At 40.7% G+C, this 21,362-nt stretch overlaps 1 protein-coding gene across 1 annotated transcript in view; it reads right to left on the bottom strand.

Moving 5' to 3' along the window:
* Nucleotides 1–18,045, bottom strand: part of GCH1 (GTP cyclohydrolase 1) — a 44,241-nt gene extending 26,196 nt beyond the window's left edge. Inside the window, exon 1 of the mRNA XM_036104559.2 lies at nucleotides 17,539–18,045. Coding sequence (XP_035960452.1) covers nucleotides 17,539–17,878 — 340 coding nt within the window. The 5' untranslated portion in view covers nucleotides 17,879–18,045. The remainder of the gene's footprint in view (nucleotides 1–17,538) is intronic.
* Nucleotides 18,046–21,362: the final 3,317 nt, after the last annotated feature.

The following is a 21,362-nucleotide window of genomic DNA, read 5'->3' on the forward strand; positions in this document are numbered from 1 at the left end:
AAAATAAAAGTAGTATTAGTGATAAACATAGGGGTTGAAGGAAAGAAGCTATCCGCCAGCCCAAGAGAACAGACTGAAAGAGCGGGCTGATACCCAGAGGCTGCCAGAGCCCAGAGCTGGTGCACACTGTTTGCAAAAGACTGTTTTACCAAGTATTTATTTGGTTTATATGAGGGAAAATTCAGTAATTTAATGCCACTTTGACCTTTACTTTTTGAAATGAAACTGGACCGGTTTCAGGGGAAAGGAGAATCCCATTAAATCTTCAAACTAATAAAAAGGCTTAAAAAAAAAAAAAAAAAAAAAGGAACATCTCTATAGAAGTTTATCCTAGGAAACCAGTAAAGAATCACTTTTCAAACCAACCACAGTCTTTAAATCTTCAAGATCCAAATATTTTATGTCTCCTGGTGTGATACGGTATGAAGAAAACAGCATTCTTGCTAAAAATGTTTTCCCTGAATTTAATCAAGTCTTTAGACCTAACCTCCCAGTTCCAGGAATATGAGAGGTAGAGAAACAAGTTAAATGAAAACAAGAAGAAAACAATCACAAATCCCAAAGGTGGAATATCTTATAGGACAATTTACAATCTCTGATAAATCAGTGTCACAGAGTGGGGGGTGGGGGTAGCAAGAAATCTTCTAGATTAAAACCTAACAATCAAATGCAAATGTATGGATCTTGAGGGGGTCCTAGTTTAAACAAATCATGAGTCAAAGACATTTGGGACAACTGGGGGTGTAGAATTAGGTGTTAATTCTACTATTATGAATGTAGATTAGGTATTAAATGATACAAAGAAATTAATAGTTAGTTTTACTAAAGATAGTATAAGTGGTTAAGAAGAAATACACTTTCTAGGGTGACATTTCACCTCTAAATAAATGTCTGATTTGTTCTCAGTAAAATAGGGCATGCCAATATGGCAAAACATTAATTTTGAATCTAGGTAGTAAGTATGTTAGCTGTCCATATACAATTTTGTCCATTTTTATGTTTGAAAATTTTATATAAAAAATTTAAAAGTAAAATAAAATGTCACAGGGCACCTGGGTGGCTTAGTTGGTTAAGCATCGACACTTGGTTTCAGCTCAGGTCATGATCTCAGGCTAGTGAGATCAAGCCCGGTTTTGAGCTCCAAGCTCAACAAGGAGTCTGCGTGAGATTCTCTCCCTCTCCCTCCTCCTCTGCCCCTCCCCTTGCTCATGCAAATGTGCTCTCTCTCTCTAAAATAAATAAATAAAATCCTTTAAAAAAATTTTTTTAAATAAAATAAAATGTCACAATCCTAACAGAGAACATTGGTTTTCTTGTTATTACTGTGCTACCAAGCAATCCAACAATTCCACTTCCAATTGATAGGAAACCTTATTAACGGACTAAACCTCAAGCGCTAGTATGACTAACAACTGCTTATTCTTCTAGAAGTGTCTACAGTACTCCTGAGGAAAAAGTCCTTAAATAAAGGCTTTGTCTAATCAAAGGGGCTATAGGTTAGAAGACCACAGGCCCTAAAGAGCATATAGATGAAGAACCTTTTCAAAAATCTGCATCACAAGAAAAAAAGAGAGGGACGTGTTACCATAGAAACTATCAGTGTGGTTGAATGTTTCAAAGGAAAACAGCACCTCTAGCAATGAAAGAAGCCTGAGGTCCTTGGTAGAACCTTACCTGTCAGCTGCAGGAATTCAACAGAGCGAGCAATGAAACAATTCTGACAAACACACCCATAGTACAGAGATGCAGGTGGGACAATTCCTCTCCTAGTCCAACTGCCACTCCTTCTAGACCAGATCGAGAAAGCCTTGAACGGAACTTGTCTAGGGTCATAAATTAGTTAGTGGGGATGCTGTAACTAGTCCAGCTTAGTTGTTCTTCCCATTATTCCAGGATGAGTTTGCTGACACACTAAAATCGTTTAAGAAACACCAAATGGACCTAAGGATTATATCAGTGAACAAAGTTTCTAACACACTAACTATAAAGCTGAAACACTTACCTCTCTTATAAAGTACTTCACTTGTAAAGAGCCCTACCCTCAAAAAGCTCAGTTTATAGTGGTGGTGGAGGAATAGGAAGAAATGGATATTAAAATGAAAGAAAAAAACGTGTGGGATAAGCATGACCTCCACCGAGGCAGAGCAAAGGCTCTAAAGGCTGGAGGCTGTAAGCTAATCACTCTGCTGCTGAAAGCCAAATTGTTTCTGATGGCAATCAGGGGCACCTCCATGATTGCCTGTGCGTTAACAGAAGCACTTATATTTTGAAGGGGCAGTCAGTTAGCTCTTTGGCAAAGTCCCCACTCTCAGTTGAACTCTAACACCTACCACCTTCATCGCTGCTCATGAACAGCTTACCATACAATAGATATAATTGTGTTTTCAGCTATTTTAGGGAGAGTTTCCTTGTTTGGGACATTTGTCAATGGCCCTGTTGAAATGGGTTCTGATTCCTACTTAGAAAAATAAATACTCATCTATGTACATAAAACATATCATACCTCACAGCAAAAGCCATATGTTCTTGGCAAAGCTCTTCACTTGAAACAGCATTTGGACCAACTGGACCTCAAAAAAAATTCAATGCAGAACTCAGCAACAGCCAATGTCCTCATCTAAATCTGGTTTCTTGTTCACAGAACTCTAGAGAAGCAATAGCTATTGATAAATGGGTAGTGGGTGGGGATCCTCATGGTTAGCAACCAAAATAATAAAAAAAAAGATAGTGAAAAAAAATTAGAGGAAGAGAACAGATAACAAGGGCCAAATATTTTGGAAAAATGAGTCTCAGGCAGAATGTCTGCCTTGATCTCCAGCTCCAGTATGGGAATGAGGCAGCGTGATTTTTCAAGATAGACTATGCACTAAACTAAGATACTACACTGCCCCTCATGAGGGAAACAGTGATGGAACAGAAAGGGGAAAAAAAATGCAGTCAAGAGAATGGAACACAACAAAACCTCACCACCATGGTGATGAAAAACAAGAAAAAAATCAGGCAAGTATTTTCAGAAGGATAAAAACTATTCAATTTTAGTAAAAATCACAGTGGCACTAACAGACTGGAGCAGCACAAGCTAGGTAGCAAGAAATGGAAGTCACTGTACTTCTGGTTAGAGATGACAAAGAGTCAGCAAGAGAAGATAAGACAGTCTAGAGATACTCGAGAAGTACAAGAGTCAGGACTTGGAGCACAAGTTAGCAAAATCAGAGATTAATCAGAAGGAAGAATCACAGATAAAACGGACAACCAGATTATAAAGACTAGACCAATGAGACCAAATAGACCAACTAGCAACATGCATTCAGGTAAAGTTCATAGAAGGGCTGACTGCCCAGAATGGACTTTTAAAACATCAGAGAGAGGAGCCAACTCTAATGCCTTCTATGCTGACCTTTAAAAAACTGACAATAAATTGCTTTAGAAGTTTCATTTAATTTTAACTCTATGGTACCAACAACTATGAATATTAGCATATTCTTTTTAATCCAGAACACTTAGACTGTAGTCTTCTCTAAACCAGCATGGACAATTTCTGTTTAAACAACAACAGGGGTGCCTGGGAGGCTCAATCAGTTAAGCGTCTGCCTTCAGCTCAGGTCATAGTCCTGGAGTCCTGGAATCGAGCCCTGCATTGGGCTCCCTGCTAGCAGGGAGTCTGCTTCTCCCTCTCCCTCTCCCTCTGCTCCTCCCCTCCTCGTGCTCTCTCTCTCTCTTGCTTACTCTCTGAAATAGATAAATAAAAATCTTTAAAAATAAATAAATAAACAACAACAACAAAACACTTGGGGTGCCTGGCTGGCTCAGTTAGTGAAGAATACATCTCTTGACCTCAGGGTTGAGAGTTTGAGCCCTGAGTTGGGTGTAGAGAGCACGTAAAAAATAAAAATTTAAATTAAAAAAAAAAAAATCCTCAAAATGAATTTCCTTCTAGGTTCAGCTCAAAAGTTACCTCCTCCATAGTTATTTGTGTTTTCAAGTCTCTCCACCAGAAACATCTGCCTCCCTTCTGACCACACAAAACTCCATATGCTCCTCTTCTCAGGAACTTCGTGTCTGGTCCCTGCTAGCATGGACCACAGGTTCCTTCAGGGCCAATACCAGATGAGCTATTTTTGCTTCCCCTTTAACAGTTAGTGTAGGGTCATCCATAGAGCTGATACTGGATACATAAAAACACATACATTTAATATATCTTCAATTCTAAGGATTTCCTAAAGTAAGAAAATAAAAATATGACACAATTTTTTAAGATTTATTTATTTATTTGAAAGAGAGAGAGAGAAAGAAGGAGAGTAAGTGGTGGGGAGAAAGAGAGAGAGAGAGCGAGTCTTAAGCAGACACTGAAGCCTGACACGGGGCTCGATCGCACGACCCTGAGATCCAAACCTGAGCCGAAACCAAGAGTCAGACACTTAATCAACTGTGCCACGCAGGTGCTCTGACATGTATAAATTTAAGAATATACAACATTCTACAGAATGAGTTACTGGTTTAAACAAGGACCAAATGGGTCTTTTCTAACTTTAAAATGGATGAACCTTAAAGACAGTATGCTAAGTGAAATAAGCCAAACACAAAGGACAAATATGCTGATTTCACTCAAATAAGGTACCTAGAATAGCCAAATGCACCCAAAAAGTAATGGTTACCAAGGGCTGGGAGGAAAGGGCAATAGGTGGTTAATTGGTTAATAAGTAGAGTTTCAGTTTGGGAGGATGAGAAAGTTCCGGAGATGGATAGTGGTGATGGTTGCACAACAATGTGAATAAACTCAATGCCACTGAACTATACACTTAAAAATGGCTAAAATGGTAAATTTTATGTTATGTATATTTTACAATAAGAATCAAGCAACTAAAAAAAACAATATACAACAAGCAAGTGTATCCATTTTGAGAGAGTTGCAATTATACAGCAGGGAACACAATTTAGATATGTTAGTACAGATGGAACATAATTATGTTGTATTATATTTGCCTAATTGTTCAAAAAGGAGTTAAAGTAAGTTTGTATCTCTGAAATTTATATACTATTGTAGTTATAGATAAAATTACTCTAAAATATTAAGCATTTATAACTGCATTTAATAAAAAGTACAGCCATAAAAACTAATATTTAAAACAGGAAAGTTTCCGGGCACCTGGGTGGCTCAGTTGGTTGGGCGACTGCCTTCGGCTCAGGTCATGATCCTGGAGTCCCTGGATCGAGTCCCGCATCGGGCTCCCTGCTCGGCGGGGAGTCTGCTTCTCCCTCTGACCCTCCCCCCTCTCATGTACTCGCTCTCTCTCATTCTCTCTCTCTCAAAATAAATAAAATCTTTAAAAAAAAAAAAAAAAAAAGGAAAGTTTCCAAACAATAAAACCATTAAAAGACATTTATAAAATATAAAATGACCACAACACAATTAAATGTGCTTTAAACAAAATATATAAAATTTTGGTCTTCAGATATCTCTCTCAAAGGATTAAATGGGAAAAAGTTTCTTATGAATCCACCTTAGAATTGAATGCAATTTAGCTAAAATTTTTGCAATTATTCATGAACTCCCCAGATCAAAAACATCATGAAATATCTTTCAGTCAGGATAGTAAGAAATGCCTCAAAACTAAATCTACTTGGCTTTCTCTTTGCTAAGATTCAAGAAGAAGAGCAGATTTCCTACATATTATGATCCTCACATATTAAATGGATCTCCATATGAAACTGTAACATAGGCACTTAAAAACTGAGGGGGCATGATGTCGATTAGAACATGAATGTTGTAGTCACAAACACCTGGGTTCTGCTCTGTGACCTCTGGCAAGTGACTTAACCTGAGCCTCCTCAGTTTCCACCTCTTTAGAATGGGTATGACCTCCAACTTGACAGGGGTATCATCATGTAAGATCACACGTACACAACCTGACCCATCCCAGAGTTTTGAGTCCCATGCTTTTCTCTGACACCTAAGGCTTTTGTTCACCAATATCCAGCACCCAGCACGTTGATGCCTTGATATACACCAAGGTGAAACTCACTTGATCCTGCCAGTCAGAAAAAGAAAGCTCAAAAATTTTCTTGCTTTCTATAATTTGCCAATTTACTCCCTAAAATCCTAGAATCTGGCTTCTGACTACATTAAGGTATTAAAACTAATATCCCCTCCAAATCAAATCTCAGCACTCACGGCTAACATGTACAAAATGTCTACAGAACGTCCCATAGCGCAGGCATTTCTCTTAGCACTTTTTGTGTACCAACTCATTCCATCCTCATATTAGCCCTATAAGATGGATAAGTACTATTAATAGCCCCATATTATAGATGAAGCTACTGAGGCACTGTTGATAACAGGATATGAAGCCAGGCAATCTGGCTCAAGTCTACTATGCTTCATGACCTCTTCCTTTTGTTCCTTGTCTCTCATTCTCTCTCTCTTTTTTTAGAAAGCATCTTTATTATTTTTTTAATTTAAATTTTAGTTAACGTACAGTGTAATATTGGTTTCTGGAGTAGAATGCAATGATTCATCACTTACATACAACACGCAGTGTTCATCACAAGTACCCTCTTTAATTCTGAACACCCATCTAGCCCATTCCCCCACCTCTCTCCAACAACCCTCAGCTTGTTCTGTTGTTAAGAGTCTCTTGTGACTTATTTCCTTCTTTTCTTTTCTCCCTTCCCATATGTTCATTTGTTTTCTTTCTTAAATTCCACATATGAGTGAGATCATGTGGTATCTTTCTCTGACTTATTTCATTTACCATAATACACTCTAGTTCCATCCATGTCATTACAAATGGCAAGGTTTCTTTTTCTGATGGCTGAGTAATATTCCAGTGTGTGTGTGTGTGTGTGTGTGTGTGTGTGTGTGTGTGTATACCACATCTTCTTTATCCATCCGTTCATCGGTCAATGGACATTTGGGCTCTCTCCATAGTTTGGCTATTGTTGATAATGTTGCTATAAACATCAGGGTGCATTGCACCCCTTTGAATCTGTATTTTTGTATCCCTTGGGTAAATACCTAGTAAATACAATTGATGGATCGTAGGGTAGTTCTATTTTTAACTTTTTGAGGAAACTCCATACTGTTTTCCAGAGTGGCTGCACCAGCTTGCATTCCCATGAAAAGTGCAAGAGGGGAACCTGTTGCATCCTCGCCAACACCTGTTGTTTCTTGTGTTGTTAATTTTAGCCATTCTGACAGGTATGAGGTGGTATCTCATTGTGTTTTTGATTTGTATTTCCCTGATGATGAGTGATGTTGAGCATTTTTTCATGTGTCTGTTAGCCATCTGGATGTCTTCTTTGGAAAAATGTCTATTTATGTCTTCTGCCCATTTCTTAACTGGGTTATTTTTTGGGTGTTGAGTCTGATAAGTTCTTTATAGATTTTGGATACTAACCCTTTAACAGATATGTCATTTGCAAATATCTTCTCCCATCCTTTAAGATTTTATTTATTACTTATTTGTCAAAGAGAGAGAGAGAGTGAGCGCACAAGCAGGGGGAGCGGCAGGCAGAGGGAGAAGCAGACTCCCTGCTGAGCAAGAAGCCCGACGTGGGATCCCATCCCAGGACTCTGGGATCATGACCTGAGCCAAAGGCAGATGCTTAACCAACCAAGCCTCCTAGGCATCCCCTCTTCTCCCATTCTGTAGCCTGCCTTTTAGTTTTGTTGATTGTTTCTTTTGCTGTGCAGAAGATTTTTATCTTGATGAAGTCCCAATAGTTCATTTTTGCTTTTGTTTTCCTTGCCTCCTGTGACTCTCAGGCACTCTCCCAGCTTCAAATGTCAGCCTTATGCTGATAATTCACAAATTTAAATCTCTGGCCTTAAACCATCATGCCATCTCTTGGCCTATTTAAGTCACTTCCTTCTCCTTTGTACAAATATAAATCTAACCACCCTCATCTAAAATTCGTTCCAGTTGCTTTTAGTGCATAAGAAGACACCCCAGAATTTAGTGGTCTATAACAATTTTATTATGTCCCTGGATTCTGTGGGTCAGGAATCCAGACAGGGCACAGAGAAGATAACTGGCCCCCATGCCTCAATACCTGGGGCCTCAGTGGAGATAGCTAGTCAGCTGGGGGCCGGAACAACCTGGGGGAATCAACTCACATGTCTATTGTTCAGTGCTAGCTGTTGGGTGGGACCTTAGGTGGAGTCATCAGCCAGAACACCCCCATGTGGTCTCTCCATGTGGCAGAGCTTCCTCACAGCATGGCAGTCTCAGAGTAAGTGGACTTTTTACATGGTGGCTTAGGGCTCCAAAGTGTCCCACAGTTCTTCCTCACCATAAAGAAGGAATAGATTAAGTATCAGGTGCTTTTTACCTACCTTAATTCTTAGAAGAGCCCAGGCAAAGCAGGTATTACCATACCTACCCTTTACAAAAAGGGAAAAATGACAAAGTTAAGAGACATGCCAGTAATTATACAGACAGTTAAAAGAGAAGGTCACATTCAAACTCAGGCTCTTTCTACATGCAATAAAGATCACAATGAAGATCAAGCTCACAAATACATATACCTAACTATTTTTCTCTAATTTTAGGGTAAATGTTTTTCAGTTACCAGATCTTTCTTGTTAGCTAGCCCTTAGGTAACAAGGTATTTCTTTTACTCCTAGATTTGAAACAACTTTGCCAAAATATTTTTGATTTATCTATTTGAAAATACATGCACATATCTCAAAAATCAAAAACTGAAAATAGTGAAAAGTCTTGCTTCTACACTTATCTGCTAGCTGCCCATTTCATATTCCTGATTAACATGTAAGCACTGTGTATCCTCTAACTCTTAATGCCAATATAAACAACAGTTTATTGTCCCCCCCCACTCCATTTTTCCTACAAAAATAACTCCTCTGAGTAATTTAGCCATTCTAAGGGCCTAGACATTGAGGTTACTTTCACATTCAAGGCTATAGTGACAAACTTTGAGCATACATATTTCATGTCTCCAAGTATCTATCTAAGATAAGTTCCCAGAGGCAGGATTTTCAAGTAGCATATACAACTTTGTATAGGATAGATGTTGCCAAATTATCCTCCATAATGACAGTTATCTTTTCAACAGTAATATCTGTTTCCCTATCACTTCAATAACAGAATGCAGTATCAAATTTCTGGACTTTTGTCAATCTAACAAGGAAGAAATGTATCTTGGCGGGGCGGGGGGGAGGACTGTGTGCATTTCTCTTACTGGGAGTGAAGTCAAGCACCTTTCCAAGTGTCTAAAAGTCATTTGTATTCCCTGTCCCGTGAACTGTCTGCTTACAGGCCTTCCCAATTTTTCAATTCTGTTTTTGTCCTTTCACATTAATTTCTAGCATCTCTTTTTATATTAGTGTGATTATCCTATCATCTCAAGAGGAGTTGTAAATATTTCTTCCCATTTTATCATTTGACTTCATTCGTGTTGGTATTTCACATGTGAAAATTCATAGTTTTTATGTAGTTAAATTATTTTCTTTTATGGCTTCTAGATTAAGTCACAATGAGGTAGATCTCCACTGCAGAATTAAAGAAACTAACTCATATTTTTAAGCTTTTTTTAAAATACTTTTAAACTTACTAAATAGTTGCAAAGATAGCCTAAGGTATTCTTTTATACCTTCTTTATAGAAATCCAGTCAATAAATTCAAAAGGAATTAAAGAACCAAACATCATTATTTTGCAACTTATAATTACTGGATCTAGACAATCATCAATGGCTATTAAAAGTAGTAGGTGAAAGACTGGTGGGGAACTTTATAATGGATAAATCAGGCTGATAACACCTAACGCTGATCAATTTTAACATCACAAAAAGACAGACAACTTGATATTTAGCTGCCTCCTCATAGAAGCACATGCCACCATTTATAAATTATTCTTGACTAAGTTTAAGAGTTATTTTTGGGGTGGGACAGGGAGGCACACCTCTAAATCTACTAGTATATAAGCAATACAGGAGCTAAAGGAACATGTTAAACTGAGAAAACAATGAGCAAAACCCAGAATGTGGGAAATTCTATAGGACAAATGACCCTGTTTCTTCAACAAATTCTTAGGGGATAAAAAGGAATAGCAAACTGTAACAAATTAAAAGAAACTTAGGGACATTAATCAAATATAATGTGTGAATATTATTTGAATCCTTATTCAAAGAAACCAATTTGTAAAGAGACACCTGTGGAAAAATCAGAGAAATGTAAACACTGGATAGATATTTGGAAGTAAGGAATTACTGTTAATTTCAAGCATAATATTTTTTAGGTCTTTTTCTTTTAGATATAGTGAAGTATTTATCAATGAAATGACATATTTGGGATTTGCTTTAAAACAATTCAGTGAGGGAAGGTGAGACAGAAGGGATGAAACAAGCTAGACCTATGTTTATGTTAATAGTTGAGGTTAGCTAATAGGCACATAGCAGCTCATTATACTATGCTGTGTACATTTGAACATTTCTATGATAGTTTAAAAACTGATTGCAATCCTGACAGATTTTCTAGAGATTTTTCCCCATGATAATTTTTTGTGCCAGGGAAACAGGCCAGTCACTTTAATTGATACCTTGAAATAATATGTTGACTGACTATAGAAGCTATCTCAAACAGGTGAATTTCGGCAGATGCAGGACTCTGACTTTACAAACATGTCTAAAGGATGACCTCTGGCCTAAAACTATTCAGGAGATCCAGCTGGAATAACTTGTGGCTTTTTTTCCCTAAAGACAAGTCTTCTGAATTTTTCTTTAGTGTGTAAAACAGCTAGCGTTTATTGAGCACCTATACACAGAGGATTGTGGTAGAAGAAAGATAGAAAGGAGTTTTTGTCTTTATGAAATTAATTCAAACATGTGCTGGGAAGTTTGCTAGGGATGCAACGAGGAGTACAAACAGTCCATCTTCTCTAAAAGGGTCTAAAAAACTGCTATTGAGGCTTATAATCGGACAAAATTCCAGTGAGTAAATGTCCTCTCAGCCTTCAGTATAACAAATTTACCTCAGTTCAGACAATCTTTGATTAACTGAATCCAAATCATCCCCAGATCTAATTGCCATAGATTCAGTAGAGAATATAGAACCATGGGGAATATATTCATTTATATAAACTGGAATTAAGAATGGTTCATATAATCCAGGATTCATAATCTAGGATTCATCAAAGATTAGATAGTTGCCCTCTCCTGGCAAATTTTAATACTGCAGTCTGACTCAACCTAATACTGGACTCAAATTACAGGAGTATACTGCAAATGAGTCAGTGGGGGAAACCCAGCCATGGAAGAGTTTCAAGAGCCGAACAAAGAAAACAGCAGAGAAAATACAAAAAAAGGGAGAGAAGGAGGAGGGAATTTAAATAAATCAGTACCGTATTATGATTAAAATGAAACAGAATGTCGGAGAATATGACTCTCATTCTCTATCATCCTCCCAACACTGCTATTTTCAAGATATGATCTTGGGCAGGTCCTCTCTGTGCCTCAGTTTTCTTATCTGTAAAATGGGAATAACATCACCTCCCCTCTAGGGCTATTGCGAGGGCAACCGAGGCGCTATATGTAAAGAACTCAGAATACTGTTCAGCACCTAGTAAGTCATCGGTGGTGTCTGTTGCTACTCACATGTCAGCTCAGGCATCCACGCTCCTATCTCCCAGCACAGATAAATTCCTTTGCTAAGTGCTCTCATTGAGCTGTGTCCATTTTATCCTTAACATGTCTCAATCTGTAATCACACACTCACTCATGTGATTCTGATGAATATATGTCTTTGTCCAAAAGACTGTAAACTCCATAAGGGCAGAAAACATATCTGGTTTTACTCATCCTGTGTTCCCAGCATTTGGTGTAAGGCCTGGCATTCAATAAATGTGTTACATGAAACTGTAAATTTGCCAGTCAGTCTTATGAAGAATAGTATTTAGCACTGGCATAGGTATAGGTTGAATCGTATTCCTTCCCCAGAAAGATACGTCGAAGCCCAAAACCCCAGTACCTCAGAATGTGACTTATTTGGAAACTGAGTAATGGCAGATGTAATTAACTAAAGGAAGATGGGACATAGTGGAGTACAATAGACTCAGTCCTATGTGACTGGTGTCTTTAAAAGAGGAAAATCTGAACACCAACAAGAGTCAGATTGGAAATAATGCAGGCAAATGAACACTGAGGATTGATAGCTACCACCAGATGCTGGGAAGAGGCAAAAAAGGTCTCCCCACTACAATTTTCAGAGGGAGTATGGTTCCACCCACACCTTGATTTTGGACTTCTAGTCTCTAGAACTGTGAGACAATAGGTATCTGTTGTTTAAACAGCCTAGTTTGTGGTACTTTATATCAGCTCAATGAAACTAAAACAAGTACCAACCTGATGGCTTTGTCTGGTATTTCAAAGTTATGTGTAGTGAATTTTTTTCTCCCAGGCCAGAAAAATTGTTTATAGATAATATATTTTTAAAAGAAAACCTTAGGGGGCCCCTGGGTGGTTCAGTCAGTTAAGTGTCTGACTCTTGGTTTCTGCTCAGGTCAAGATCTCAAGGGCATGAGATCAAGCCCCAAGATGGGCTCTGCACTCAGCGAGGAGTCTGCTTCAGATTCTCTCCCTCTGCCCCACTCCCACTCACTCACTCTCTCTCCCTCCCAAATAAATAAATCTTTAAAAAAATAATTTAAAAAATAAAAGAAACCATTAAGACAAGTTTTTCTCCTCCATTCTCAATGACTTCTTAACAGCTTTAATCAACTTTGACTACTCCCAAATTCCAGTCATATATTTCAACAGCCTCATTATTTTTCTTCTTTATTCATAGTACTCTTTCTAGCAATAAACAGAACTAAGTCCTACAAAAGTATTTATTAGCAAAATAAATTAAAACAAAATTAGAGAATCAATATTTAAATGAACTACACACATCCAAAAATAGCACCTCTCAATGATGAGATTAACTTTTTTTAATATACTTTAAAACTTGGGACATAAACTCACATTTCACACACAATATGGGAGGGAGAGTAAACAATTTGATTCTTGTCCCCATTCATACCTTATAAATTGTTATAATTTTTAGTTCATCATTGGTCTGATTTGGTAAATCACAAAGATTTGTGATTCAAAAAGAAAAAAAAAAACCTTTGTGAGTACTAGAACATTTCAGCATGAAGTAGCTAAGACTCATTTTTGATTAAACAAAGTCTCTGATTGCCTTGTGTTATCTTTCTTTCTTTCTTTTTTTTGAGAGAAAGTGCCTGCATGGTGGAGGCTGGGGCGCCCACAGGGAGAGAGCATCTTAAGCAGGCTCCACACCAAGTGCAGAGCTCCACACAGGTGATCTCCTAACCCTGAGATCATGACCTGAGCCGAAATCAAGAGTCGACGCTTAACCAACAGAGCCACCCAGGTGCCCTGCCTTGTGTTATCTCTAAAGGATAGATATCATTTTTTTTAAAGATTTTATTTATTTATTTGATATAGAGAGAGGGAAACTGAGAGGGAGAAGCAGATTCCCTGTTGAGTGGAGAGCCCCACACCAGGCTCGATCCCAGGACCCTGAGATCATGACCCGAGCCAAAGGTAGACAACCGACTGAGCCACCCAGGCGCCCAGGATAGATATCATCTGGCAGTGAAAACTATTGAGGCAGGGACAAGACTCCTCAACCCTGGTGGGAAGATAGTCAAGAAGTCTATCACCTGTGGTACCATCTCCTCATGCTGCATTATATACATGCTCATGTGTTTCCTAAAATTTGGGACATTGTCAACTGATTTATGAAAACTGTTTTGGCATCCTGGATAAGACAAGCTAAAACCTACTCTAATTAGAAATATGACAGAAGAGTCAAGACTCTTGTGTGTTCCCATAAACTCATAAAAAGGACAATTGACAAAACAAGGTATATGCACATAACCTTTGGTAGATAATGCTAATTAAGAGGTTATTCCCATTTACACCCAGGAAGGGACAGGGAATGGGAAGGGTCAGACACAGGGACAAGGAGACCAAGAACCTCAAAGAATAGTAGACCCTCCAATTTAATTAAAGTTCTGAATAAAATATTGGAAATACAGGAAAGATTCCCTATTTAGAAAGGAGACCTCATTGGAGTGCCTGGGTGGCTCAGTCAGTTAAGCATCCAACTCTTGATTTTGGCTCAGGTCATGAGTTCAGGGTACTGAGATCAAGTCCTACGTTGGGCTCCGCACTCAGCGTGGAGTCTGCTTCTCTCCTTCTCCCTCCGCCCCTCTCCACCCACCTCTCTAAAATCAATCAATCAATCAATCTTAAAAAAAAAAAAAGGAGACCTCATCAAGGTAAAACTTAGAATATATAAGAAAACTACGATGTAGTTAAATGGAAATGGGACAGCAACAGAAAGATGAGTTGGTCCAAGAATCATGATGTGATGCCAGATTCAAAGGAGAGCCAGTTCCTGGGAGAGGGCACAGTGTCTCTTTCAGCATCCCCTCCCAACCCAGTGGTGAACAGTGACCAGGAGACTTGCACAACCCTGACATAGCCCCATCACTGGTGATCATAGATGTACCCATGGTAAGGCACACACTGGAAAACAGATGAAAGATACACTAAGCAAGGGTCATGGAGAGAAGGGGCAGTACAGGGAGAAATGACAAATTCCCCAGAATGCCAGAAGTTAGCATCAATCCACTCAGGAGGAAGTAACAAGAAATTATTTGAAGAACGTAAAACAACAAGTTATTTTCTATTTTACAACACTGAAGTCAATACCATTAACCAGGAATTACTACACAGAGATATGAAAGATACAGAGTATCTTGTTTACATGTATAGAAAAGTGAGAGTTTCAAAGAAGTTTGTTTCTTTCCAAAACAATTTATAGTGGTCACTGACTTATGCTCTCTAAAGAAATAAAAATTAGGGATTGTGCAGGATTGTTTTCTTTATTATTCTCTGCCATATTTTCTACAGATTTTAAATATCCCTCCTTCTCTCTCCCACCCAGGCTGGGCCAAGGTCTAGAACACCACCATTTGAGGTTTATTCCTTTAAATTCAGCACCATCCTTGTTGTCCTCTCCTCTCTGTCTTCTAACTATGTGCCTCTAAGAAATAGGTATTAAGTCCTTAAGCATGAGCCCCTAGCTAGAGGCTTTCAAACTTTTGACCACAAGCCACAGTGAAGAAATATATTTACTTCTAGAGCCAGTACACACCAAAAAAACATGCCTATAAAACCTACACAGAAGCTCCTCACAACTTGTACCCTTACTACATATGATAAACTGACCTTCTCCATTCTACTCCACCTTTTTTTTTTTTTTTAATGCTACTAACCCAGCTGTTAGGTCATAGCTCACAGTTTCAAATACTTAGAGATAAGATACACTGACACATCAAAAGAACAACATAAGAAAGTAGGTAAGAGTTCTGCATTCAGGCTGTCTGAATTCAAACACCAGCCCTACCACTTGAAGCTGTCAACCTCTCTGCCTCAGTTTCCTTGTCATGGGAATAAAAGAACAGTGTCTATCTCAAAACGAAGGATTAACCAAGACCATCCACATAAAGCAATTAAAGCATAAAAAGTATTCAGTTAATGGCTAGTAATAATTCTTTAATGGCCTGTGGATTTTATTGTGGTAAAATATACATAAAATTCATCATTTAAAAAAATTCATTTTAACTATTTTGAGGTGTACAATTCTGTGGCATTTAGTACATTCACAATGTTGTGCAGCCACCACCACCACCACTCTCTAGTTCCAGAACATTTTCATTACCCCAAAAGGAAACCCATTAAGCAGCCACTCCCCATTCTATCCTCTTCCCCAGGCTCTGACAACCTCTAATCTGCTTTCTACCCGTAGGTCCACGGACTTTTGAAGTAATAAATTAACATTTGTAAAACCATTTTCTAGGGTAGACTGAAGTGTTCTGTGGATTCATTAGCCCTATGGCTCACAAGACATACTTCTGCTCACCATTTGTTTAAATAAACCTTGTGAGTCACTTAAGGTAATTTTGTGACCTGTCTGGGAGTCAGAAATCCCCCTCTCCTGTGAATTTGGCAAGATTCCCAAAGTCTGACCAATGTTATGAAGAAGACTGCTTTCAGTGTCCACAAGAGGCAGAATGAGTAAGGCCCTAAAAGATGTTTCTTCATTACATCGTGGAATGTCACCAAAGGATAGAATATTCACCAAATGAAGACTGCTTATTCTTCAGTCTTTGCATTTTGAAATTCGGCTTTTCAGTCTCTGAACTTTTACCATCAAGAGGTAAAAAAGTGAACTTGGACAAAGAACTAGAACTTTCTATGTAGTATCATTTCCTTTTGGGGCCCCACCCCTCTCACACTGATTTCCCACCCTTCCTTTGTGGTGTGGAAGGCTGGGCAAAAATAACTTTTTTCTTCCCAGGATCTATAAGGGGAGTCGCCGGATACTCCATTAAGAAAGTAACAGGGACAGAGAAGTTACCTTGCAAAGCAACACTGTTCTTCCTTAAGAAACGGTGAAGGCAGAGGTTTCTTAGGCCAAATAACTAAATGTCACCAAGAGGCACAAAAGATTTAAGCTGGAAAACAACGTCCTTGGTTCCAGTTGCAGAAGTCAAAAGCTTTCTTTCTCTTTTTTGTAAAGAACGGCACCATTCACCCAGCAAATAGGCAGCGAAGTCCTCATTTTCCATTCTCCCTCCCCCATCCCCCACAGCTTTCCAGCCTTCTGGGTGAAAGCCTGACCCGCCTCAGGCACGGATAGCACTAGGCAAACCCGGCCTGGAGGTACTCCGATTCGGGGTCCCAGAGCCCAGCGAACTTCCCCGACTCCCAGCGAGTCACCTTATTGCTTTCGAGCTTTTAGAATGGGGACGGGGGCTTCAAACAGCAAACCAGCCAGAGAAACCTCACGCCTCAAACTCTCGGCAAGTCCATGCCCTGAGCTGTGCCAAATCCCGGGAAAGTCCTGAGATGGAGTTAACTTGAAGTGGACAAAAGAGAATTACAACTTTCCAAAGACCCGGGTGCCCTGGCAAGTCAGTGAGCGTGCGGGTCTCCGAGTTTGCCACAAAGAATCACCCCGGCGCTCCAAGCAGACGAAGCCAAAGCTTCACCCCAGACCTACCAAAAAATTAGACCTCAAGAAGGACGACCTAGGAAGCCCTCCTTTCCACAAGCGCCAGGTGATCCTAATCCTGGCAAGTCTGGGTTCGGCACGTGCTTCAAGCATCCGGCCCTGGGAGCTCTGGCGGCAGGGGCTCCGGCCTCCCACCCATCAGGTAGCTCAGTGACCGCGGTCCCCGCAACCCGAGGCTCAAGGAGAGGGCTGCGCGCAGGACCCGGAGGACCCCACAGGGACCGCTGAGCCAGACCTCGGGCGCAAGGCCCTCGCCTGGCGGGACAGCGCGGCCAGGGCCGAAGGCGGGGTTCGGAAGGTGACAGCACTCTGTCCTCTGCCAAGAGTGAGGCAACTCCGGAAACTTCCCGGAGCCGGGGCGCGCCTCCCGCGGCCACCTACTCCGTGTCCCGCAAGCCGGAGCCGCCGGCGCCCACCCGGCGGGCGCACTGACCTGAGATGGTCTCCTGGTAGCCCTTGGTGAAGAACTGCATGGCTGTGGCCGCCCTCCACGGCGTCTTGAGCAGTCCCTGCCGCTGGGGGTCCTCGCCTAGCGAGCGCAGGATAGACGAGTAGGCGGCCGCCAGGTTGGGGAGGTTCAGCTCATTATCCTCCTCGCTGCGGGGCCTTTCGCCCTTCCAGCCGTCCGCCGGCTGGACGGTCTTGGTCTCCGGCCGCGGCGGCTTCTCGGCCAGCCCGCTCGGTCCGGGTCGCGGCGGCTCCCCCTCGGGGAACCCATTACTGCACCTGGCGCCCCGCGGCTTCGCCGGCGCCCGCACCGGACCTTTCTCCATGGACCCGCCTCTGCCGCTCCGGAGGGACTCTGGGACGCTTCGAGGACTGCAACTAAAGTGCGCCGGCGGCCGCAGGCAATAGGCTGTGGCCAGGATCACCTGAGGAAAGTAGGCGACCGGCCAGTGACACCCTCCCAGCCAGAGACAGTGGAAGCCTGGAGAGCTCGGCAGTGCCTCCTTTTTATCTGCTGCCGGCTCGGCCGGCGCCGCGGGGCGTTCCCATTGGCCGGAGCCTCCGCGCGTCATGGCGCTCGCCCCGCCCCCTCGCCTGTCCTCCGCGGGGCTCCTGAGAGGGGGCGGCCCCGAGGGAGGGGCGCGAGGCGCGGGATCGACCCCGCGAACTCCGGAAAGGCCGCCCCCGGGGGCGGTGAAGCTGACCCGCTGGGGACTCCTCCGGCGCCAGCCGGGAGGAGGGGGTTGGACCACTTGGGTTGTTGCAGTGTGAACCGAATCCAAAAGGAGGCAGGCGTCGGGTGCTGGAACCTTGGCGTGGGGATGCGTGCCGGGGGCGCACGGTCAGCCCTCTCCTCTTAGGCGAAGAAAACACTGCCTCAGAAGGGCTCTGGTCCCCTCGCTCTGTGAAAGATGACCAAACAGGTGGCCTCGAGGGGAAAAGACTGTGGGTAAGGAGACCAGCTCTTAATGTTTGTAGGGCAAGAGAATAATATGACACAAAACTCGGGTTGGTTAGTTAAAAATTGTCCGACGCTCCTGCCACCAACGAGAACCCTGTCACTCGCGTGAGTCTCTGTATCTAGGTGGATGGTATTTGTGAGGGTCAGAACTTTGACCCTGGAGAAAAATTGATTTACAAGAGAAGAAAAGTTAGGACTTTCATTAAAAACCCATTTGCGCTCTGTGGAAATTTGGTACTGATCGTTTTAGAGTGACGTGCTAAGTAAGCTCCTTTCCCCTGGTGTTGGTACAAATTGTGAAACGTTATTATCAGCTGGACTCGGAACCAGTGACATCTGCTTTGACTGTTTTCTTTAAGATTAAAAAATGGGCTTTTTTAAAAAATGGGCTTTTTTCCTCACTTGAGGAATTATTTCATAATGCCAACGGTAAGTTTTAAAACACGTATCAAATTAATATATGATTTGCTTCAGAGAGTTTCTAATGCTGGCTTTCTGACATATATACAGCTTTTAAAAAGCTTCAAATCAGACAAACCAGGAGAGAAGCCCCTGAAATTATTCTATACTAATACAGTAGCTCAGTCATTATAATTATGAATTAGTATTTATTGGATATCTGCTCCAGGCATAGCCCTGTTTTAAATATCAAGGAAAGAAATATGGAAATTCCTTGGCCTCCTCAGCACCTTTAGTCTAAAATAGAAGAAGTATTCATGCCAATGTGGTTTTTAAAGATAATTATTGAATTTCTATACGCATGAAATACCAAACTACATAAATCAAGAAATATGACCATCCCTTGGGCTCTTTGTCAGTCTACTAATATTTTTGTAAGGTTTTTCCCCCATCAGCAAGGTCCTGTAACATTTTTTTCCCTGTAACTGCACTGCCCACTGTCCACTGATATTTTCTGGTCAGAGTTATCCACTGGGTCTCAAAATGTGTCAGCATAGATGGAGACAACAGTAAAGAATGGCCTTGTATTTAGCAAATGAAAACAAAGATACCAAGTGAGGTACTTTTAAAAGTGGAAGGATTCAATGGAGACACTTTCAAATAAGATGTTTTCTTAGTGGCAATCTTGTGCCTTCCTTTAAAAGCATTTGTTATTTTTGTTTTTTTTTTTTAAAGATTTTTTTTTTTTAATTTATTTGAGAGAGAGAGAGAGAGAGAGAGAGAAACAGCATGAGAGGGGATAGGGTCAGAGGGAGAAGCAGGCTCCCCGCTGAGCGGGGAGCCCGATGCGGGACTCGATCCCAGGACCCTGGGATCATGACCTGAGCCGAAGGCAGTCGCTTAACCAACTGAGCCACCCAGGTGCCCCCTTTAAAAGCATTTGTAAACATTAACTAATATCGTATTCTCCAAAGACAATTTCTAATGACATTTTTACCCTAAAAATTAAATTTTCTTATAAACACTGCCACTGAGGCATCAGCATTTTTGTTACCAAATAGTACAAAGTCTCTGGATTTGTTCTATAAAATATTTACTTGTTAAATGGAGGCAGTACCTTTCAGCCAAATGCCCAAAGGTAATACAAGGAAGCTTTATAATCACCATTATATAAACAGTTTAACAGTGAAATGTAGGCTGTTGGCAGGGGTGGTTATAAGTAGAAATGAGAGATGAAGGAGGAATAAACTAAAATAGGAGGGACATACTCCACAGAATTTATTAGCACAAAATATTTCAACAGTAAAACTATGAGCATTCACAGCTAGAAATTGTAATGACATCTATGTTTCTAACCCAGTAAGGGACCCATTTTCACCTTGGACCCAACCTGGGAGTGGCTTTCTATCAAAAAACCAAGGATTTTTTTTTTTAATTCTCCCATTTTTAGGACAGTAGCAGAACAGAGAAGCAGATGAGTGAGATACAGTATCAGAGATTGAATACTGCAGTGCTATAGAAATGTATAGTCACTTACCAAGGGTAACAGGTAAACTAACCTTAGACATTTGGCAATGGTAACTGGAAAAGAAAAAAGTAAATTTCTTTAAATGCACATGATGAAGATTTTATATTTGAGATTCAAACTTTAGAGGATATTCTTGACTAAGGTGGAAAGATACACAAGAAAAGTGTCCTTATTCCACTCCTAACTTCCAGGAGAAAAACTGTGAAGTCAATGCAATCCTGAGATGTCTCACTAAATCCCCCAAATGTCAGGGGAAGCAAACTAAATTGAGCCCTTAACTTTCTTCTCCTCTGACTGAGGAGGAATGGAACAACTTTTGGAGAGAAAAATGGAACATTGAGCTGACTCTCTGAGATGGAAAGGAATGAGATCACTCAGCTCTATACTGAGTTGAGGAAGGTGTCCACAGCCCAAAGTTACCTCACAAGGGAAGGGTAGATATACCCCAAATATCACATGTCCCTGGCAGAGGATCTTAAATAACACCTCAAAAGAACTAGCATGTGCTAAAAAGAGGGATACTAATGAAGAGTGCCTTCTACCACAGATGAACACTGTCCCAACCTTCACAGTCCCTTACAGAAGAAAGGATATATCACAGTCACCTCAAGTCCCAAACTGTAGCAGAGTCAGGAAAACAAATGAGGTTCCACAGTAATGGGAACACAAAGAAGTCATCCTCAATAATATCAGGCATGGGTGGAACAGCAAAACGGCACGGCAACCATTGCAAACATACAATAGCCAAACAAAACAGACTAAACAAAGGCAGAAATAATATACCATATTGAAGACACAAAGACAAAGAATGCAGCTGAGTAGGAAATAAAGCTCATGGAACAGAAGAAAATTCCTCAAAAATTTTTTATGCTACAAAACAATAAAAACATGAGTTCAATACGATAAAAAAAAAAAAAAAAAA

Source organism: Halichoerus grypus, chromosome 8 (assembly GCF_964656455.1).
Source record: "Halichoerus grypus chromosome 8, mHalGry1.hap1.1, whole genome shotgun sequence".
Lineage (NCBI taxonomy): Eukaryota > Metazoa > Chordata > Mammalia > Carnivora > Phocidae > Halichoerus > Halichoerus grypus.